Consider the following 24,414-nt stretch of genomic DNA (forward strand, 5'->3'; position numbering starts at 1 on the left):
ACTAACTCTAACCTTTACTTCATTTTAAACTGTGCTTGCAACCTCATCAAGTGTAATTTAAAATGAACATTATTACACCTGCTAATGTGGCAAGTTCTTGTCAAGGTGCCAACACCAACCCAAAGCTCAAACCTTCAGTTGCCACTGCACTTCCTGTGGTCCTCAGATATACACCTGCCAAGTTTGAAGTCAATCAGATGAACATTTGTCAGAGAGATTTCCCCATTAAGGATGAATTTGATGAACTTTATCATATTGCTGGCTAAATACATTCATGGATCTCTTTCCAATCACAGGTATTATCTTTAGTCTTTGAGAATGACTGCATTACATTTTAAGTATTTGTACTTTGATGATTGAAAGCAGGCACACACTCAACAGCCTAAGAAAGATATCATGATTAACACTTGATTAGTCAAAAACGTTAATAATAGTTAGCATTTGTTTAACAAAATAGTATTTTATACCCTAAAATAAATGATTATTGCCCCTAAATGTTGAAGTTGTAGGTAAAACAAATTATTCAAATTCAAGGAGTAAACGGCACTATTGTTAAAGATTTTAAATCCAATAGACTGTCCAGAGTAATTGATGAGGTTAAATCATAGATAACTCTTAAATGACAGAAAAAAAGATAATGAAGAGACACTGACAGTCGGAGGTTGGAAGCCTACACCTCACCAAGGGACACTAACGAAGTTGCATGAGAGAGCCTATAAAATAACATCCCACTTCCAGTTTTTACCATTTACAGAGTTATGTTTTTACTTCAAATTCTCATTACGGTTTCTTTAAGGCAAATTTGATTCATTGCCTTGCATCATGCTGGTACCTTCTGTCTGGTCTACCTTAAGAGGGTCCCTGACCTTCTTTTTATTGGCGTTTCGTTGGATTACATCATATAAATAATTGTTTTGATACGAGTAGGTTTTATAAGTGAACAAATTTGTCAAAGATCTGTGGTCTGTTCTGATTTTTTGTCAACATGTTTTTTCCTCCCCAGGGATAATAAGTTGCGCTGTGATACAGTCCCACAGACACATTAAGGCAGTGAAGCTGTTTTTGTGATTCTTGCTGCATATTCTTCTATTAATGACATTTTGCAAGTATGAGACAAAAAAGGACTTGTTGCTTGAAGGATCATTTCTTTTTTGAAAAAGGACCAGCCAATACTGAGACACACAGAACGCATGCATTTCTGTGTTTGGGAGAGCAAGAAAATGAAAAACTAGTGTGGCTGATTTATGGCTGTAAAAAATAAATATCTGGTTTACTGTTCAATGCAGACCCATGCTTTGTGGACTCATCGTTACTGATGTGATGTTGATGTTGTGTGGCAGACAACTGTGTGCATTACTGCGTGGCATCATCTTTCTCACTAGTAACCTGGGAATAAAAGCCAATAATACCGAGTTGGGTGTGGCAATTCTTCTTTAGGAATATTATTATGTATATTAGGTGGAGTATTATGTATAACTTTGCTCAACTTTGCCTGTGGCAGCAGCAAACCTTCAAGTCTTCAGCTATATGTGCCACCGATTGTACTTCAGTCTGTCTTGGGGGATCTTTCACATGTGGCTCTCTATGAGGTTTCTACAGTTTTTCCTCTCTTGAGTTTTTTTTGGTCGTTTTCCCTTACGGTCCTTCGCTTTAATAAGCCCGATGAGACAAATTGTGATTTGTGAATGGTGGCTATAAAAATACAATTTGATTGACTGATTGATGGTTTTGCTTTATTCTATTCCCTAATGAAGCAACTTAAATATTTTGCCAACAAGTAGAATGTGGGGATTAATTAATGATTCATCAAGTAAATTAGAATTTAAAAACATAGACAGGATCATTATTAGATCTGCTGAGGCCAACCTCCTTCAGGTCCCTAGGACCAAGTGCCAAACATGGTATGTGACAGGGCGTTTTCAGTCTCCGCCCCCACACTGTAAAGGCCCTCAAAACCCACCTCTTCAGACTCGCCTTCCCCAGCTAAACCCTACCTCATTGTTTTAATTCTCTTATTCTACTTCATTATAGGCATGTTCTTTTATTTGTTTATAAAGAGTTAGATGTTTTCCTTATGTTACCCTATCCTATGTAAAGCTTATTTGAGAGCTATAGTGACAATGGCAGAAACAAGTTATGAGCTGCAGATTATAATGTGATGAAGTTTTAAATCTAATGCAGCAAATCTCCCCACAGGCTGCAGGAAGTCATGAATAATATCCACAGGCAAACAAGCAAGCAGTCGGCTGTGTCCCTGGTGAGAATCAAAGCTCCTGCCTAGGAGTAGGGGAGGTATTGAGGGTATGAACTACAGCAAGGTGGCATAATAAAGGAATAAACAACATAAAGTGTCTCAATAAGGTGTTGGGCCACCAGAAGAGTTGCAATGCTCCTTGACATTAATTTTTAAGTGTGGAAGTGTACTGAAGGGATGAAGACTATTCTTCCAAAACAAAGTTCATCACTTGGTGTTTCATCACGGTCACAGGTGGTGGAGAGAGCTGTCCAACATCTCGTATCGGCTGTGGCAAATGATTCACATAATTTCCCTACTCATTAAACCATTCAATGACTCCCTGTGTCCTATGGATCAAAGACATTTTGTTATTCTATCCCTCGATTAATATTTCTTTAATTTGTCACCCCTCTGTACGAGTTTTTGCCATGAAATACTAGATAAACAGATCTGTAACTCGTCAAATTCAGGTTTAAGCAAGACCTGTGTTGATCTAATATTTCACGTCAAATGGCTGCTGTGAAAATTTATATGAGGACTTGATGATTATTTAGAGTTGTGCTGCTTTCATTTACATGGCTGACAATGAAGTGAAAGCTGACCTCAATGGAGGAGGATAATTAAGTTTATATCAGTGTAAACCTGATTCATATCAAGCTCTCTAAAATATAAGTAGACAAAATTAGAACCTTTTACATTGATAACAGTTTGTTAAGTGTGTGTGGACAGTAACTAAAGCCCATTAGCCAATTAGCTTGCTCACTACCCCAGCAAACGATGGAGCAGCAACAGAAGAATTAGCTGTCCGTCTGAACGTTATCCTACAGGTGAGCTTTCAGAGACTGTCAGGGGTCCCTCGGTCCTCTCTGGTGTCGACTTTATTTCTCCTCCTGTCAACACACAGCTGCTTAGTCACAGTCCAGTCTGCTAGCCGTCTGTTAGCGAAGAGCTATCGTCGATGTGACATCAGGCTAAAAATGCTAGCTATCGGACGGAGCTCGGTTTGTAACAGCTCCAGGGCGACAGACCACGGGCAGAGTGGGTCCTAAACAGCGGTCCTTACCTTCGGACGTCAGTTTGCAGAAAGGCCTCAGCAACTCGGCGAAATTCAGATTGTTTTTGCGAGTCACTCTCTCCGCTTCTTCGCTGCATAGGACGGCCACCATCGGGACAAACGAGTCCTGGACGAACTCCTGCACAGATTGAACACATTGTGCCATGTCGGAGCAGCGTCAGCAGCAGTTTACAAACAGCACTAGTCAGTTGTCCTATAATGTAGTAGATCTGGACTATTTCATTGCTAATGGCAAGTCCTTCTCTATTTGCAGACAACAGCCATGTTGAATTCGCCAACCCACTTCCTGTGTAGAGCTAAGACAGTCAGGTGACGCCTGACACCGCCTTACGTTATTCCACCCCTGCTGAGTGAAGACCCGCCCATCACCCGTCTTTCATTGGTTAGTACCGCTAAATACTCGTTGCCTTGGTTAGTTCGGTGAAGAGTGATGATTGGTTAGGCTTCGAGTATCAATGTTAGGATAAGCCAATTAGAGGCGCGTAAGGGGCGGGTCTTCAGCCACCTCGGGTCGAGAAAAAGAAACGTCTTGATCTGACACCGAGGCTGGGTACACACTTCCGTTTCCGTACCGACAGGTATTGGCGTTGACGTCGGGCTTGTGTCAGAGAGCAGGTGTAATAAATAATAAAATTAAATAAACTAACCCCGAACTCTGACTTGATGAACCCTGAGACGAGAAAGTCACAGTTGTTGGTTCCAGATCAGCTCATCTGAGTTAGTCCAATCAGCTTTGTTCAGTTCGCGTGGTGAATGAAGAAAGGCTCATCAGCCAAGCATACAATTCGCCATGGCAACGGGTAAATAAAGCGCAAGGCTCCCATCTAAATCCAGTAGAATAAAAATAATCATTTTTTTTTTAAACTGCAGCAGCAGTGAGCTGAAATAATGTAAATAATTAAAAACTGTTACATGTATTCAGCTGGTCCATTCATGTATTTTCAACATACATCAATATCTTTAACCCCACATATAGGTACCTAAAGTGATGATTACAGTAATGTACAGTTAACATGTCACATTGGCGACCAGACAGTTATCCTAATAAATATACATGACTGTCTCTGTCCTGATGGAGATGACTGGTTAATCATGAAGGTGCTAACAGCAGTCTAGATAGAACTTGGACAAAAAACACTCCTGCTAACATAAGAAAAGATGTAATGAAAACACAAATATACTGTATGACATATCCCCACATATAAAATAAATAAATATATATATATATATAAATATAAAGTATATACACTTAGTCATGCAAAGTGGAAAAGTGAATTTGCAGAGAAAGCAGATAACTGGGTTTTATTGAAAATATTGATGAAATCATATCTAATGCCATAAATTCTACACTGGGTTGTAATGTGCAACAATCATCAGTCTGAAACTGCAGTGTTCTCCCCTCTTTCACTACAGCCAGTTTTAAATAAACATTAGATGATCAGGCAGAAGTAGGCTTCTATTTCCCTATTCAAAGGGCTAGACATTGGAGAGCAAAATGTCTGCATCAGTGTCTGAAGATTTTATCTCATCCAGGTAATGCTTTCTTCAGGTGTACTAAATGTCAAATTTGGAGTATCACTTAAGAATATATAAGGGCCTGTTACACGGTGTATACGCATGAATCCAGGTGCGCACACACGCCTGCCCTTGTAAAAAATCCAATAATGTTACATTGTTCATAGAGCTATCAATATCTTATTAGCTACCACGATTATGACGTATTACAAAAAAAAATAAAAACAGTCTTCAACAAAATGCAGTCAAATCCAGTTCAAGTCACGAGTCTGGAAAATTACTAATCAGACTTAAGCTACTACAACATAGTCTCATTGTAATAACCTTCCCTACATGGTCAGGAGTGCTTCTAAATCTACAGACACTCTCACATATGATCCTATTCATCTATGCGTGGACACCTTCTTTTGCACTGGTTAAAAAACACACAACTAATAAAGGGGGCCCCTGATTCCTTCTGACTGTGGTCAAAGGTTTCTCTACATGTTACTTTACATAATAGGGCTCAGGATTCACCAACACACTGAGTACACAATAGCAGCATACACACATGAACTCAAAAAACGTTAAAGGGTTTTCCCTGTAAACAGCAATGACTGTCCCATCTTCTGCTGCACATTTAACACAGAGTGTAAATCACATCAGCATCATGTGATTAACACTCTGCTCCAGTCAGACGTTGGTAGGCTTGTTTTCTCGGCTTTTACAAAACCACAAGAATGGTGTATCTGTATCTTACACTTTAATGCAACATCAACAGCACAAACATTATGTACATTACAGTCAATACCATTTGGGTCATAGGGTAAAAAAAAGATAATTTTTATGAATTAGGATAATTTCTCAGTCTGAATAATAAAGAGACACTGAGAAATGTGTTTCCTATGTTTTCTCTGTATAAAGGCAGTAATGTGGTATTTTACAGGCGGCAAGAGGCACAAAAACCAAACAGAACGCCACCTGGACGGTTATTTGATATTGCGTAATATGCGTCGAGAGTGGCTTGTTTTCATGGCAGCCAGAGCGACCTCCAGTGTGGAGATGAGGTGCAGGAGGGTGCTGGGGTCTGTCTGGAGAACCCTGCTGCTGCCGCCGTCACAGCCTCTTGTTAGGAGCAGGCGCATCGTCAGGGTGGGAATGACCTGCTGACGGATCGAGCGACTGGCCAACTGGCAGAAAGTAGTGACCGTAACCGGAAAAAAAGAGAAGCAAAGGGATGAAATCAAAATCAAATCTGAATTAAAAATTCTGAGTGTGAATAACCTAAATCTTAAAGCTTTAGTCCAGACAAGTGGTATCAGAGGGTATGCTATAAAGATGTTGACTGATTACTTCCCTCAAAATATGTCTTCATCATGTATCAGGTATCATGCAGAAAACACCATATGAACACTAAATCATAATATATTAGCCAACATAATTTCACAGCAGGATACAACATATACAACATTTATTTATCCAGTTGAAATCACAGCCGATAAATTACAGATTTTAAATCATGTAGCACGCACACACACACCTGCACATCCAGTCTCCACTCCAGGTTTTGGTAGGCAGGTAGAGTAGAGGGCACTTGACTCAGGATGCTGCGGATCGGACGTTTGTGCTGCAGGTAGAGCTGCAACCACACACTCACGCTCAGTTGGGGTGCAGTGAACTCACTCATATTGACTGAAACTCATTTTAAGTCATCTCACCTGTACGAGGATCTGGTGTAGCTCATCACCAAACCCCAAATCTAACACAGAGTCCAGGAAATCCACTTCAGAGATCTACACACGCACAGACAATGGCCATGGGAACCGTTATTGTTCTCCACGGCATACATTATTAATCGTTACTAACAGACATAGTACAGCTATATTTATAACACTCCAGTCCCTGGTTGTCATTAATGATGTTATAAAATTGACACCTCTGTTACCTGTACATAAAGATGCATTTAAAAAAAATTGAATATCATGAAACAATTTAATATTTATTACAATTTTGACAGTTCTCGGTCTACTTCATTCCAAACAACACCAATCAAGGGAAAGGCTTCACAGTTGACTTGACAAAGTTCCAGAAGACTATAATCGCCACCCTCCACAAGGAGTGTAAGCCACAGAAAGTCAAGAAACACCTGACCCAACGGTACAGATAGCTGAGGGACACTATCAAAGCAACCTGGGCTGGTGTCATGAGCTGATCACCTACTGCACTACATTGATGCATAAATGAACATTCTTTTCAGAGGTTGGAAAGTTTTGTACTGTACTTTTTTTTTTATAAATCCTAGGAAATTTTTGAAGATTTTGAGAAATAAGATTTTTGATTTCCATTAGCGGTCAGCTATATTTATTGGAATCAACAGAGAACGGGCAAAAAGCTTGAATTATTTGATGTTATATCTGTAATGAATCTAGAATCAATTTTAATTTCACTCTTTAATTTAAATTATAAAAATGTTTAACTTTTTCATGATATTCAAATTATTAGAGATAGAGAGTCTCAGTTCATGGTTATACTCACTATATTTCTCTATCACCATTCCTCTTCCTACATTTTTACACAATGAGAGTCTGAACAAACTGCTATGAGTGTGGAGAATGAAAGTAAAAGTGAAAGTCACACTGATCTGTTGCTTGGATCTCGGAAGTGTCGTAGAAATTTCTACAATCCCACCTTAACAACGAGGAGAGAGAGACTAAATTCTCATACAGTATTGTTACCTTTAATGCTCGAGCATGGTGCATACCATAAAGGTTATTTTGTAATATGCACACCGATGGGAAACAGTTCTTTGTCTTTATACATTTGGCTAACCCCTCCCACTCTGGTTGGGGTTGTTACAAAGTCAAAGGTTGGGATCTTCTGATCACATGAAAACAACAATGCCTAGTTAGAGCAATCAGGCCAAGATTCATTCAGTGGTACAGGATACGGCATGATCAAGGTAACATTGTATGAGATTCAATCATGATCAATCAAAGGGGAAATGAACATGATCATATTGTGGTCACATGTTATATTTCCCTGACAGAAGTCAGAGTGTAAATTAGACAGTGTCTTTATAAACCTTAAGCATTTCAAAACAGAAAGAATGAGGAGTGTGTGTGAGTCACCATATGTTTGGAGCTCTCTGTCATTAGGAACATCAGACCTTCCACTCCGTGCTGCACCATATCCACAGGAACACAGAGCTTTCCTGCATGCAGCGGAGTATTATAGATTAACTTGCAGTCCTGGCACGTGACAAACATCCATGTGTGTTTGTCAAAGCCACATTATAAAAAAATACATACCACATTATTTATTCATTTCTGTTTAGCGCCAATAATGGTTTATGTAAAACATTAGTATTATCGTGTGCAATTTGTCTTTGACAAACATTCACCAAGTACTATTAGCAACACTTGAACAACTGCTTAGCCAATCAAGTGGCCACAGTGAAATGTAGAAAACCCAGCTGATATAGATCAGGAGCTTCAGTCAATGTTCAAATAAAAAATCTGGATGAAGAAAATGTTCAAATGATTTTTGGTTTGTTTATTTCTGACACAGTTTATACCATAAGATTTTGACACACAACAGTCTCTAAGGTTTTTATTTCAGAATGGTGCCAAAACGACCAACATCCAGTGAGCAGAATTTTTGTTGGTGAAAGAGGTCTGAGGAAAATAGTCACCCTGGTTGATGGATGGAATAAATAAAAGGTTTTAATGTCAGTTGCAGGGGATGTATTTCCTTTAACTTCATGAATCATCAAAATAGGGAATTTGCTAGAGGTGCCCAAACCTTTTGCTTTGAACTGTATGTAAAAGACAAACAAACAAAAGACTGGGTGGGTGAAGGTCTGTTTTAATGCTGAAATCTAATTGGCTTTTTATTGGTTTGAATATCTACTCTATTAGGTTCCTCTATTAGGTCCACCTGGCATGTTCAGTCTACAACAGCTTTAACTTCTGCCTTCATGAACCTTCTAATGTTCAGGGTTTGTCGAAACTGTTGTTAAGTGTGTGTCAGTTTGTAAGTTGTGGTGCTGTTCTGATTTCCTGTTTTAACTCAGAAATGTGTTTCTCATAGCTTGTCTACTAATATCAACTAAAGGTAAACTACATGTTTTACACATTATTATTGTGTCAGACTGGATTAACTGCAGCAAGGTGTACCTAATAATATGACAATTAAACACATTTCTGAAGAATATTGCAATACTACAAACCTTAACTACTTTATTTACAGTGTGAGTTTTTCCATATGAACATCAGAGATGTGATGCTGTATTTTGTTGTGTTGACCTGTGTTTCTAGCAACAGTGTGGACTGTAGAGTAGCAATTTGCTTGGTAAAGCCCAGTTTAACATTTTCAGCCCAATTTTCCAATTTTTGTTTTGCAAGCCGTTGATCAGGATGTGAACTCTTCAACATGTCCCCAGTGAGTGGTAGACTCCAATCAGGTTTCCAACCTTCTGGAAATCTATTCAGAGACATTGCCAACTCCAGCCAATCAGAGAGCAGGATGGGTGAACGTGTTGAAGGTACATGTAGTGGTGAGGTGCCCCCTGATTTTTAACACTGCACATGTCTGTAATCAAGGAAATCAAGCAGTAACCATTTGAATGGGAGACACGGTGACACAAACTCAATGCAGCTTCTATTAACTGCATCAAGCTCAGGTCTGGTGTATCAGTACGCAGCATGTAATGAAGGGGCAGAGTCTTACTGGCTGCTGCCTCATAGATCTTCGGGCTGCTTCCCCTCCTCAGGAACTCCAGTGCTATGCGACCAAACTCAGCAACCACTGAGGAAAAAAAACAGACATGTATTGTATGCTCAATTCTTAAAATCTAAAATGCACCAACGTGTTCATTTGATATTTGGGGTTATGACTGTATATAGTCAGTAACTCTGTTGTTCTATAAAGGAGGTTGTACTGTGTCAAAGGCAGTTCTTCAAAGAGTGAAAACCACAGATGTTTCAAACCTTTTTCAAATGGTGACCATGGTATGAGCCATTGGCACAGGGCGGCTTTGTTGTCATAAATGGTTTGAATGAATAGTTAATCACATTCTTTCCAATGTGTTTCTTGATTCCCTCATTTCCTTACTCGATCAGCTCCGTTTTTACACCTGCCATATTTTGTACGGAGACAGTAGACTATTGAATACTTGTTACCACAGGGCAAGAAAAATGCATGTCATCAACCTAATTCCACATAACGTCTCTCTGTGTGCGGAATGACTGTGTGCGTGTGTGTGTGTGTAAAACCAACCAGCAACAGACTAAACTGGTAATATTACTTAGAAGGTTTTCTCCAGATGATGAACTTCTGGAGCTGGTCTTGGTGGACACCAACATTTTCCAACATATTCCAACCTTATGTTGAGCAGAAATCTTTCCCTATCATACAATGTCATATGATAAGGGCCGACAGTATAATAACATTGCAGACAGAAAATAACGTCATGCATGGTTTACAAATGCATTGGCAGGTAAAATCCTTAATGATCAAATGGTCATCATGACATCACTATGAAGTCAGAAAATTCTGAAGTGCAATAATGCATTGACTTGAGCAACCAATAAGATTAGAGACTCTACTAATTTAGATTAAAGACTGATTCGTTATCACGTTATCCATTATATCTTGATGATGTAATTACGAATGAAATAGTATCCTACTATTTAAAGAGTTAGCATTTACTGAGTGTGGTATATACACCATGTGCAGGCTCTGCATTGTTCCTTCTTTGCTTATTTCATTTACTTGTCAAGTATTAGCATCGCTACACTGGCTTCCAGTTCTTCAACCCTAACCCTAACCCTTAAATCTAGAATAGAATTTAAAATTATCCTCCTCACCTTCAAGGCCCTTAATAATATAGTGCCTTTTTACCTTAAAGAGCTGTTAGTACCTTATAAACCCACTAGAGCACTCCGCTCCCAGAATTCAAGCCTACTTGTCGTCCCTAAAGTCTCTAAAAGTAGAGTAGAAGCCAGAGCTTTCAGCCATCAAGCCCCTCGGCTGTGGAATAATCTACCACTTTCAGTTCGGGAGGCAGATACCATCTTTTCATTTAAGAGTAGGCTCAAAACTTTCCTTTTTGATAAAGCTTATAGTTAGAGCTAATTAGTGCGGAAGAACGTAACTTTTTCTATTTTATGTCACATGACACACGGAGCTTCTCTTTCCAGCTTCTCCTTCCTCTTCTCCATCCCTATCCCCCTTCCCCGGAATCCCTTTGCTTTATCACCCGCAGATCCAGGGCCTCTGTGGCCGCACCATGGATTGCGGTTTGTGGATCGCGCACCGGGGGTCGCAGTGTTGGATCCAGTGTGGCGGATTCTGAGTTATGTGGGCTGATCGTGGTGCTGGTGGCGGACCCTGTGTCGCGTTGGCATTGGGCACGGGCGGTGGACCAGGACCGCGGTGGTGGCTCGTGATGGGTCCTGGTGGGCGGCGGTGGACGGTGACTGACGGCTGGAGTGGCGTCTGGTCTGGATGGTGGATCGTGGTCTGGATGGTTGCTGACCATGGACTGTGATTGCAGCGGGACTGCTTGGCATGTCATGTTGGGGTTGTCCTTCGGGATGTCTACCCTCATCAAATGCTGCTAGAGCAGGGGTGTCCAAACTTTTTATCCTGAGGGCCACATACAGAAAATAATTTGAAGGTCTGGGCCACTCACGCCGCCACGCCCCCCTGCCCTGGAGTGGACTGTTGACAGTGTGCCTCAATCGCGTAGCTTAGGGTGGGGGGCGTGGCGCCACCTAGTGTCAAAACTGAGTAGTACAACACAGTGGGCCATAGTCCATTACATTACAATTAATTTAGCTGACGCTTTTATCCAAAGCGATTTGCAATCAGTGCATTCAAGGGAAGGGGAGAGTGGGGTAATGTGAGACACCCACTGTATCTAGGCAACGGAACACATTTGTGGTCATGTGATCATTATGTTTTCAAGCCCCTCCCATTCCACCCTTGCCATGAAGGAGAAGTTGGTGCTGATGCTGTGGTTAGAATGTTTTTTCACAAAATGTTTCTTTTTGCATGTAAAAGTAAATTTTCTTGCATCAACTGTTGTGTCAAAACAAATTGATTCAGGTAGAAAAACGTATATCATACATGTTCGTGAACTTCCAACATATAAAACCATGTGATTGATGCTAGCTGAAGATTAGCCTGAATTGCTAAGAGATGTTGTTTTTTCTAAAATGGTGGCTGTGGGGTAAAGTGAGACACGTAGCACAAGTTAAGTTTAGTCTTAACCATATTTTAGTGTAATATTACACCACATATGTTTTATTTTTAATGCCTTAAACATTGTAGAAAAGCCATCATGCAAAGAAACTACACCAGGAAGACAACTTGGGGCCAAACACCCCTCCCAGAGATGGAGAGTGCAGCCGCTGAGGTCATGCAAGGAAAGAAGTCCTTAAGAAAAGCCGGAAGGGATAGAAATATTGATAAGACAACCCTCAAAAGATTCATAAAGAAAAAAGAGGACGGGGAAGTAAAATCAGTAGCCTGGGGTGCAGTAGCTGAGGCAAAGAGAATATTCACAGATGAGATGGAGGAGGAGCTTGCCAAACACTTGAAACAACTAGCTGACCAGTTCCATGGCCTTGCTCCAGTTAAGTGCTGTGAACTGGCATTTGAATACGCAGAGAAAAACAATATCCCTGTCCCTGCCAATGGGACATAGAAACAATGTTCAGGTAAGCTAGGGTGTTTAAGAGATTAAATGAATCATAATAATCATAAATGTGCTTAATTGACCTATTACAACATGTGTTGTTATGTTAGTTTTAAAGTGGAAAAGGTAAGTGGATCACTTTACCCCCTTGATTTCTCTGGTCTGTCTCACTTTACCCCTAAGCTGGTGTAAAGTGAGACACAAGACCACTTTTTTACAAACAATCATATTTTCACTGCCCTTTGTCCTGAAGACATTCTGATCATTTCCATTGCTAGGAAACATCCTGAATTCATAGGAAATATGTAAATTTTACTGATATATGATTTTAGCTCGCCTAGAGGGGAGCAAATTACCCCACTCTCCTAGCCTGGATGCCAGACGAACTTAGCCCCGCCCACAACATTTTTGGTCGGGCAGTTCGGTCTGGAGTCGCTCCATTGGGAAAAAATTATGGGGCGTGTTTCAACTGACCAGGAAATAAAATTCCTCTACGCTCAATTGGATTTAACGCCGGGTTCACACCGGATGCTTCAGCGCAGCGCCAAGCCTTAAATAACAGCTGGCTCCCATCCACTCCTATGTTAAAACTTTGTGCCGGTCACACCGGAGGCTGAAGCACCGCGAGGCAGCCTTGGCGCAGCGCGGTGCTTCAGCCTCCGGTGTGACTGGCACAAAGCCGTGCAGCGATCTACTGGATCAACGGGTGATATTATTAGCGCTGCCTGGCGGTTCAGCGTCGCTTCAGTGTCCGTTGTGAACAGCCAAGCGCCGGGGCGATAGGGATTAGCGCGGTGCTCTGGCGTCGCCTCCACGTTCTGTGTTCCTCTTTCAAAATGAATGCGCTGTCGATGTCTTCTAAAACAGACTCAATGGCAGCATCTACACATCTCAGCTCGCCAGCGGCAGGCATGTTTGTTGAAAACGAATTCAACCCAAGGGCACTTTGATGACGTGGTTGATTACGTCACCGTTGATCATCTGTCAATCATCGTATAAAGCCCGCCCTGACAATCTGATTGGCCCGGTCGGGCCATAATTTTTTCCCAATGGAGCGACTCCAGACCGAACTGCCCGACCAAAAATGTTGTGGGCGGGGCTAAGTTCGTCTGGCATCCAGGCTACCACTCTCCCCTACTCGAGGGTACAAACCCAGAACAACAAGAATCAAGAAAGTACAATTTCTTCAAAAATAGAGCAAAACTACATCATGCTATAATTTACTGCCATTTCAGTGCTACTAAATTGTTAGTTTAAAAAATAAAAAAAAAAAAAAAAAATTGAATATGAATTTTTTTTTGAGGCGGGCCAATTTCAAATGGATGGTGGGCCGCAGATGGCCCGCGGGCCGTAGTTTGGACACCCCTGTGCTAGAGACTTTAATCTTTAATCTTGAAGACTTTAATCTTGATGATGTTTTCCTGCACGTGGCATCTATTGCACTTCTGTCCGTCCTGGGAGAGGGATCCCTCACATATGGCTCTCTCTGAGGTTTCTACGTATTTTTACCCTGTTAAAAGGGTTTTTAGTAGTTTTTCCTTACTCTTGCTGAGGGTTAAGGACAGAGGATGTCACACCCTGTTAAAGCCCTATGAGATGAATTGTAATTTGTGAATACGGGCTATACAAATAAAATTTGATTGATTGATCAAGTGTCCCACAATTTCTATAGTCATTTCTCGTCCACAAACCAGAAGGTTGATGGTTCGATCCTTGGCTCCTCCATTGTTCTTGGAGAAGATACTGAGCACAAATTGCCACTGAAGGCTATGCCGACAGTTGATAATGGAAACAAATCACTGCCTGAATGTGTGTGTGAGTGGGTGATTGTGTCTTGTATTGAAAAGCACTTTGATTATGTTTTAAGTGTTAAACCACTACATCAGAGTCAAAAGTGTTCCAATAAATAAAAATCTCATGATCAAAGATCATTGGCCAACCTCTTGAGACTCTTTATCCCAAAAGTGAATACAGACCGTCACTGTTCAATGTAAATTGAATGTAATTGAGCATGTTTTAAAAGTCATATCTTCACTTCTTGTTTGAATATGATGTGGTACAAGCAGCTGTGACACAAGAAAAATCTCTCTGACAATAAAGAGTTACTATCATGTAACAACAAAACTAAGAACATGACACACACTAATAAACATTATATATGTAAAAACAAATTCCTTTTCAAACTCCCCGCCAGTAGATGGCGCTAAGGATCGCATCTGCAACCCTATTCGCTGCAGAAGAACAGTTACAAGAGAGAATCTACTGCTGAAGAAAATCTTCGTCATCTCCAATCTGAGCAGAGACTAGGTATGTTAATCATTGACATGTGGCTCAATTAAGTAGTCACTCTCTTAAACTTTAAATCTTGAAAGAATTATTTGTTTGTGTTTGGCCATGTGAACTTGATTTTGTGTAGTGAATGTAAACTCTGACGCTGTCATAACAAGCAGCAGGAGAGCACCTTGCTAACCTTGTGGCATGCTCAAAACATCCTAGCATTTTTTATTTAGGCTGCTCACATAGCATTTATCTTTTTATCAACAGGCCAAAAACTCACTCTGAAGATCTTCCAAACAGCACTTTATACAGGTAAGTCGATGTATTCCAAAGAATTTAACATAAAGACAGGAAATTTGTGCAATAGAAGTAAGTAAGCATGTTTTTGTAGCTGAGAGTAGAGTTATTAAAATTGAAAAGATGTCTTGTAAAATACCTTTGCCAGGCCCAGGACAAAAGGGAAATAAATTATATTATTTAAAGAACCAGCCAAGTCAGGAAAGACAGACAAACACACTGACAGAACAGTCAGTTGCTGCAGAAGAGCAACAGACAGGACAGACAGACAAACATGCAGAAGAGCAACAGACAGGACAAATAGAACAACCAACAGTGCAGATGGAAGAAGACACAGAGGAGAGACTCCCACAATAACAACAGCAGGGCCAGAAGAGGCGTGCTCTGGCTGGAGCAGCAACATATAGAACTAGGGATGCACCGAATAGAGAATTTGTGGCCGAAGCCGAAGCCGAATAATAATCAAACGCTTGGCCGAATACCGAATACCGAATACCGAATGTGGTTGTTAAGTTTTTCATTATTTATTTTTTTTAATTTGCAAAAATAAAATACATAGACATGATTTTCAAAGAAAGTAAATGTTTATTTAACATTTCTGACATGTTGTGCAAAAAAGTGCAAAAGTTGGCACAAGTCTACTAAGTAACAGTAGGCTATAATGTAAACAATAATGTAAAGGCTGAGGTAAATAGCAAGTGTGCTTGTAACATCAAACACTTACAGGTACATAACATATCCCTGACCAGAACAGATTTGTCATCAGAAAGAAACTGACATCTGAGACAAGACAACCCAAATTGCTTTACAGACAAAAACATTAAAACAAAACAACTGTGCCTGTATCAAGCCATAGGTCTACTTAAGGCCAATGTATGCTTCTCCGTTTTGACGGACACGGACAGATAGGACCGCCCTCTCCAACGTGGAACGCCTTCTCCGTGCCTCTCCGAGGCTCCTCGGAGAGCTTTTCGTGCAGCTCTCGTTTTTCTAAAGGCCTCAGTATGCTTCTCCGAGTCCGTTTCGGAATGACGGACGGACGGATCGAACGGACCCTTTTTGATTTATAGTTCTACGAGCCTTTTTCTTGTGAAAACAATTCACCGCCAGAACAGTAGATGGCGAAACGGAAGTCGAGCTTAGACAAGCCTACCTCATGAGGTATATAGAAGAAGTCCACGCTGGTTTATTTACGTCCTCCCGGCTCCTCACACACAGTGAACGATGGCAACAGAAAAAGGATGTTGACGACGCGACAGTTTTTGCTGAAATAAAGTGACACCCAGCGAGTCATAATGCTTATGTTATCGTGTCTTAACGCAGCGGTTCCCCGGTCTTGTTTCCAAACTGCGTTGCTAATTCAACAGCTGCAACAGCTTGAAGCTACACGGAGGCAGCTAGCTCCCCCCAGCTTCCACACACAGTCAGCAGGGACACCCGATACTAACTACTACCAAGTGTTTGCTTCTAACCTGACGGTGTTTGAGAAACAGTGTCATGAGAACCGTGGGATTAAAGTCAGCGGGTTTTTGCGCTGTTCCCACCGCAGTTAGCATGGTGGCTAGCCCGCTACCCCCGTTATCAAAGTTCGTTATAACCATATGTGACCGTACACACATGCTGTAAGTGCTCTAACCAGCCACCGTCAGCCGGACAACGCCGCTGGCTTAACACACTTGTCACATTAATCATAGAGTCGTAGTTGTGATTTTGGTTTATTGTGATGTAGGGAATGGAACAGGAAGTTTCCATTCCGAAATGCTGGCGTTAGCGGACCAATCACAGCCAAGTGCTATCCGTGGGCTGTCCGTCATTTCGACGTGTAGTTAGAAAAATGAGCGCGGCACGAAAAGCTCTCCGAGGAGCCTCGGAGAGGCACGGAGAGGGCGTTCCACGTTGGAGAGGGCGGTCCTATCTGTCCGTGTCCGTCAAAACGCAGAAGCATACATTGGCCTTAACTACACGTCGAAATGACGGACAGCCCACGGATAGCACTTGGCTGTGATTGGTCCGCTAACGCCAGCATTTCGGAATGGAAACTTCCTGTTCCATTCCCTACATCACAATAAACCAAAATCACAACTACGACTCTATGATTAATGTGACAAGTGTGTTAAGCAAGCGGCGTTGTCCGGCTGACGGTGGCTGGTTAGAGCACTTACAGCATGTGTGTACGGTCACATACGGTTATAACGAACTTTGATAACGGGGCTAGCGGGCTAGCCACCATGCTAACTGCGGTGGGAACAGCGCAAAAACCCGCTGACTTTAATCCCACGGCTGTCATGACACTGTTTCTCAAACACCGTCAGGTTAGAAGCAAACACTTGGTAGTAGCTAGTATCGGGTGTCCGTGCTGACTGTGTGTGGAAGCTGGGGGGAGCTAGCTGCCTCCGTGTAGCTTCAAGCTGTTGCAGCTGTTGAATTAGCAACGCAGTTTGGAAACAAGACCGGGGAACCGCTGCGTTAAGACACGATAACAAAAGCATTTTGACCCGCTGGGTGTCACTTTATTCAGCAAAAACTGTCGCGTCATCAACATCCTTTTTCTGTTAGTTGCCATCGTTCACTGTGTGTGAGGAGCCGGGAAGACGTAAATAAACCAGCGTGGACTTCTTCTATATACCTCATGAGGTAGGCTTGTCTAAGCTCGACTTCCGTTTCGCCATCTACTGTTCTGGCGGTGAATTGTTTTCACAACAAAAAGGCTCGTAAAACTATAAATCATGGCCTCAGTATGCTTCTCCGAGTCTGTTTCGGAATGACGGACGGACGGATCGGACGGACCCTTTTTGATTTATAGTTCTTCGCGGACATCTTTGTTTACGTTTATCGCGTCACTAGACGCTGTTTGCTTGCGTCATTAAACGGCGCCGCTAATATTCGGCCTTGTTTTTCACTCATTTTACCGGATACCGAATGTGGCCGAATGTGGCCTTTTTTGCAATATTCGGCCGAATATATTCGGTGGCCGAATATTCGGTGCATCCCTATATAGAACCCTGTTCCAAAATGAGTGGACCTCTACATGGCCATCTATTACAAGAGGGAGCCTCAACACACACTGGTATGCAGTCTGCTGTATTGAAAACTCATGTTGCCAACAGGGTGTGGCAGATGTAGTGCGCCACATTAAAACCAAATGCCAACAAGAAAAGCAACGAGCTCTTCAGTCCTCAGCTACAATATCCCAATATGCAATGCCCGTTCCCTCTGTTGGAGGGATGTCTGCACAAGAGGTTAAGGTATGATATGTGTAATAGTCCTGTCAAGCTTCAGTCAAGAGTTTTGTGTTCTAGTTGATCGCGGTAAAGTCATGGTTGATAGTTTTGACTAATTTGTGGTTTGTATTTCAGTGTATTACAGTCCCATTTTCTTAATTTGAGATCTTAGTTGCTGAATGTTTTTTTTTACCTGTGCCCTATTATCACTGGTGTCTATTTGAAATAAACTACGGTCTTTTGGGAGGATTAATCATTTTTAATTTCTTACAGACAAGAACGGCTGAGGTCAAAATGACAGCTGGGTTGGTAGTTCATAACGTTCCTCTAGCGTTTGCGGACCACCTGGGGCCTCTCCTAAAAGACTGTTTTGGAGATTCTAAGACGGCGCAGGACTACAGGTGTGCCAGGATTAAGTCATCCTGCATTACTAACGAAGCGCTTGCGCCTTATTTCACACAAGAGCTTGTGAAGGAGCTCAAAAGCAGCCCATACACTCGTTACAGAAGGGTCAAATGACACAGGTATTTCCCAAACTATTTATCTCTTCTGAAAAACATTTGCTTTGTGGAAAATTCGAACAACAAGTACATATGTATAATTCTAACTCGTCATTATAGGAGTGCAAATGATGAACCCGCTTACTGTCCGGGTCTTCATGGGAAGCAAAGTTGTCCACCAATTTTTGAGCATGTGCACAACAAGTGGGAAGGCATGTGGGACAGGAAGCGAGATCTTCGGCAAGATTAACTCCACCCTAGAGGAGCATGGTATCCCTTGGGAGAACTGCGTTGCTCTCTCAGTTGACAATGCAGCTGTGAACATCGGACCACACAATTCCATCGTCTCTAGGGTGCTCCAGAAGAACCACCCCAACACCTATATTCATGGTTGTCCTTGTCATGTGGCACATAACACAACCAAAGCTGCAGGAGGGGGATTTTTTAAAGTGAGTTAAAGCCTGATTTATCTCTACATGTAACTTTATATTTGTATCCTAATTGCATGCATTGACTGAATGATATGATTTGATTAATTCATTGCAGGTGTCTGGTTTTGATTTGGAGGACATGGTAGTGGACATCGGTTACTGGTTCAAAGGTAGCACAAATCGGAAAGGATACCTGACAGGTATGCATGTTTGATACTATTACGTGTAATATTGAAATGCAGAGCTTTAGAAAAGATATGATATGGAATTAAATGTTTGAAACAGAGTTTTGTGAGCTGCATGAAGCTAAGTACATGGAGGTCCTCCTGCACATCTCAGTTTGTTGGCTAAAGGCCGGCACATGCTTCTGCGTTTTCACGGGCCCGCAAGCGCAAGAGCCCTTCCGGACCCCTTACGTGCTTATGTATCTCTTCTTACGTGCATCGCCCAATTTCTCTAACTATACGGCAAAGCTCCGCGAGCCTTACGCAGCCCGCAAGGGATGTGATTGGTCCGCTAACTACATCGTTTCCGGAGTCGCATTTCTTGTTTCATACCACATAATACCGGCAGAAACAACGAAAGATTTAGAAGAACGAATATGGACCAAATAGAGCGTTTGGCAGAAGAGATCCGAAAGTATGATCACTTGTATAACCCGTCACTTACTGGTGGATTTGTCCGCCAGAAAAAGGCTACGAGGAGCCACAGTGGGTATGTAAATAAACAATCGACGAAGAAGAAAGAAGGCGTCTCTAAGGTCGTCTTCGACAAAAAACATTACTCTGCCTAGTGTTCTGGCGGTGAATTGCTTTGTAAGAGGCGCAACGCTTGGGGAAGCTTGGGGAAGCATGAATGACAAATAGTCCTGCGACACAGCTGCGTGAATAGCCGCTGACGCAGTTGCAGAAGCATGCGCCGGCCTTAAGGCCAATTTATGCTTCTCCGTTTTGACGGACACGGACAGATAGGACCGCCTTCTTTGCCGTGGAACGCCCTCTCCGGGCCTCTCCGGGGCTCCACGGAGAGCTTTTCGTGAAGCTCTGATTTTTCTAACTACACGTCAGCATGGCGGAGAGCCTACGGATAGCCATTGGCTGTGATTGGTCCGCTAACGACAGTATTTCGGAACGACATCATTTCAGGACCTCAAACTTCCTGTTTCATTTCCTATATCACAATAAACCCAAACACAACTACGATTCTACGATAATGTGACAAGTGTGTTAAGCCAGCTGCGTTGTCCGGCTGACGGTGGCTGGTTAGAGCCCTGACGGCATGTGTGTACGATCACATATGGTTATAACGAACTTTCATAACGGCGCTAGCGTCCCAGCCACCATGCTAGCTGCGGTGGAACTGTGCTGTCACGACTTTATTTCCACAGCTATCATGAGACTGTTTCTCAAACACAGACAGGTTAGAAGCAAATACTTGGTAGTAGTTACTAGTTAGTATCCGAAGTCCCTGCTGACTGTGTGTGGAAGCTGGGGGGGAAGCTAGCTGCCTCCGTGTAGCTTCAAGCTATTGAATTAACAAGACCGGGGAACCGCTGCGCTAAGAAACGATTACATAAGCATTATGACCCGCTGGGTGTCACTTTATTTTATTGAGTTGCCATCGTACACTGTGTGTGTGAAAAGCCGGGAGCAGGTAAATAATGAACGTGGACTTCTTCTGAGAACTCATGAGGTAGGCTTCTCTAAGATCGTCGTCCGTTGCGCCACCTACTGTTCTGGCGCCCAATTGTTTTCAGCAACGGAGAACTATAAATCAAAAAGTGTCCGTCCGATCCGTCTGTCCGTAACGGACTCGGAGAAGCATTGGCCTTTAGGCTTGAACGTTGTGTGACTAGAATCCTGAGGCTTTACGAACCTCTCGCGAGCTACTTCAAATCTGCTAGTATGGTCATCAATTTTCAATTTCATTATGCAGCGACTACATGGATTGTTAGTCACATACTTATTGACAACCTCTTCTTTTGTGTTATTTATTAATTGATTCATGATGAAAATCAGGCCAGATTCAAGAGGCTTGTGCAGGCATTTACTGACCCCATGACAGAAGTGTACCTGCTGTTCTACCAAGCCACCGTACCAACCTTCACTGATTTCAACTTGCTTCTCCAGAGAGAGCAGTCAGCAATATATTTGTTACATGATGAGGTGTGTTTGGATCTTGCTGTTTTTTCCATTCTGTGTTTCTTGCTGATATCTGCAGGGATCTAATACTATTTTTGTCAATGTCATAGATGGTGAAATTCGTACGCAAGCTATGTTCCAAATTTATGGTTCCAGCAGCTCTGCAATGCCATGAGGAGCCTTGTGAAATTGCCTATAAAGAGAAGGCAAACCATTTGCCAGGTTAGTGTTTGACTATTATTATGATCATACACTGTGATATGCAGATGCTGAGAGGGTGTTTTCAGTTGTGGGACTGAATAAAACTAAGACCAGAAATAGCCTGGCATTGGATGGCACCCTGTCCTCAATAATGGCCATAAAGATGGCCGACCTGGAGCCCTGTTTCAGATTGGAGCCCCCCTCAGAGGTCATCAAGGCCTCAAAGAGGGCCACAGGCCTGTACAACCTTGCCCACAGAAAATGACTAACCAGCTTCTGATCTGCATCTGACACCTCATTTTTAGTTATTTTTGTTCTGGTTGATCCATTGTATTGCTTAAAAAGGCTACTGTTTAAGCCCTTTAAGCACTTTATATGTTTTTTTGTTTGATGGAACGTGTGGGGGGAGGTTTGAATAATTAAAAATATTTCTCCAGAACTAATTTTGTGTCATATTTTGCTGAACATAAATCATTAACTGCTCTTAAGAATACAATTATTAATAATATAGGTTAGGTTTCAGTTAAGAATTAGTTGAATACCATTGTAATCAAATCTTAAACACAGGTCTATTAATTAGGCTATATTGTGGTACATAGACATTGAGGCACAACAATAGTTTTCTGGTTGAATGTTCAGCTCAAGTCTAGAAGGCCCTACAAGTCATAATCAGATGAATATGAATCAGAATAAGTTCAGGTATTGCGCATCTTTAGCATACCACCCAAAAATCCACTAGAATGCAGGAAATAACATCTACTTAAACCTAAATTTCCTGGGGGCGGACCTTCAGCTATGTCTTTGCTTCACAGAATGTAACCAATGTTGTCCATCTCCAGTAGGCCGCCCTTATCAACAACTTTGGGCCCCACAATACACCAGAATGCAGCGCACAACATGGGTACAATGCCAAATTAATTCCAATTCCCTGATATTTGAGCCACCAACGTGTGCGGCTGCGTGCGCTGCAAAATTTTGGTCACCCCCGACAAAATCTCCCTCCAAGGTTTTTTGAAAAGTTGGCAGCTCAGCAAATTACATAATGTAAGACTTTTCTTTTTTAAGATTTACTATACTTGAGTGCCTCTACTTACTTAGTGTAATAACGTTTTTTGATTGTGTTCTTCCACTACCATATATTACAAATGTAATGCTGATAATGTAACTGGGTCAAAGATAATGACCACATTCACACAAAATGTACATAATGACATACATATACTACATGATACTGAGTGTACAGTTTAGAGCAGAGTATAGAGTATTTCCTTTATCATCTCCAATGTTTTGGCAGTCATGAGACGTTCAGCTGACAACTCTCTCTCTCTCTCTCTCTCTCTCTCTCTCTCTCTCTCTCTCTCTCTCTCTCTCTCTCTCTCTCTCTCTCGACACTGAGGGACGTTACCTGCAGTTTCGACCCTCGGCAGGAAGGAAAGATGTTCTTTATGCTCGTCAGACAGAACCAGCAGCATCCTGCTCAGCGTGTTGGTCCAAACTCAGCACCAACAAACAACCGGAAAATGACTTGAGTCCTTTTTCGTTGGTGTCTTCCTCTTCGTCCCTAGCTATGTTTGTCCCCTCATTTACTTTCCTGCTTAACGGCTCATTCTTCTTCCTCTCCGCTGTGGATCTGCCTCCACCGCACGCTACTGCCACCTTTAGGTCAGGATGTGACTGCAGTTCTAAATGTTTGTTGTCTTTATATACCTTAGACTCTATGGTTTGTCCTTTCTTTTTCAAACTGAAACACAGGACACAAACACACAGACACACAGACAGACAGACAGACAGACACATACAAATACTCAGGGCTGTTTTCTTGGACTGTGGTGATGCTGGTTACAGCTTTCTTCTTAAAACTGATGTTCAAATGTATTACTTCTCAAAATGAAAGCTCTGTAATAAATTGCTGACCTGCAATACTGATTTTACTAAATCATAATAATTATATGGCTACAATTCTGACCCAGTTACCACAACCTACTGTAGTTTATCAGAGGACGTAGAAGAAGACATGCTCAACTCGATTGTCAGACTCATGGCACCCTGCTTTATTTTGCTTTGCAAGGTTGATTTCTACCTTGCTCATACTTTGAATATTTCTAAACCATAAAACAGAGAACAAAGTTCTTTAAATACAGTTTCCCTAAAAACAGAAGAAAGTCACATCACATAATACATTATTTTTTCCCCTCCAGTGAGCAATGAAAGCGCTTTCTGTAAAGCCAACACTGAAACAACAGAGTTTCTCTTTATTTCTTGCTCTCATGGCCAGAAGTTCTGTAAACAGGTCATCTAATTGTTAGTTAGCCAAACCAGAGGTATATATAGAAGGGTATTTGATGTTTGGTATTGAAGACACACAGTAGACAAAATTATCCAGCAAATTTTAAAACAATTTTAACCAAATACATGAAACTTTAAATATGCTTTTCGTACCTTATTTTTTTGTCTGTATGTTTTCTATCTCTTATATAGTACAATAGTGTTTGACATTGTAAAATGAACATCTTGTTATTGTTCTAAGTTTATAATTCCCTGGTACTTCCCGACTGAGTTGATGGGAAAGTGACGTCAGATTTTCACACCCCACTGTACAAATTAAATAGAAGAAAATGTATTTACATGTGTGTGTTCAGAAACAGCCGACAGAAGAGTGTGCATGGTTGATAAATGGGGATAACATCCCTCAGGTTTCAATTTATACACCATTAAATATATACATAGAACTAGTGTGAATCAAAGGTTATTTAAACACTGACACACTACTTGCTGCACTTATATACATTTTGTTTCTATCTGGATTGATCATCAGTTTCCATGATAGTAACAAATTATC

General features: G+C 41.6%; 2 protein-coding genes across 3 annotated transcripts in view; both read right to left on the reverse strand.

Moving 5' to 3' along the window:
* trappc8 (trafficking protein particle complex subunit 8) overlaps positions 1-3,646 on the reverse strand; it is a 31,472-nt gene extending 27,826 nt beyond the window's left edge. For both annotated transcript variants that reach the window (XM_053429927.1, XM_053429926.1), the window contains exon 1: positions 3,300-3,646. In XM_053429927.1, coding sequence (XP_053285902.1) covers positions 3,300-3,456 — 157 coding nt within the window. In that variant the 5' untranslated portion in view covers positions 3,457-3,646. The remainder of the gene's footprint in view (positions 1-3,299) is intronic.
* Positions 3,647-4,586: 940 nt separating this feature from the next.
* Positions 4,587-23,214, reverse strand: commd2 (COMM domain containing 2). Its single transcript, XM_053429929.1, has 6 exons — positions 22,981-23,214; positions 9,534-9,611; positions 7,934-8,016; positions 6,524-6,598; positions 6,346-6,444; positions 4,587-5,995 (listed from the first exon to the last, which is right to left on the reverse strand). The coding sequence occupies exons 1-6, from the start codon at positions 23,045-23,047 to the stop codon at positions 5,795-5,797; spliced, it is 603 nt and encodes a 200-aa protein (XP_053285904.1). The 5' UTR covers positions 23,048-23,214; the 3' UTR covers positions 4,587-5,794.
* Positions 23,215-24,414: the final 1,200 nt, after the last annotated feature.

The sequence above is a fragment of the Pleuronectes platessa genome, chromosome 9 (genome assembly GCF_947347685.1).
Source record: "Pleuronectes platessa chromosome 9, fPlePla1.1, whole genome shotgun sequence".
NCBI classification, from domain to species: domain Eukaryota; kingdom Metazoa; phylum Chordata; class Actinopteri; order Pleuronectiformes; family Pleuronectidae; genus Pleuronectes; species Pleuronectes platessa.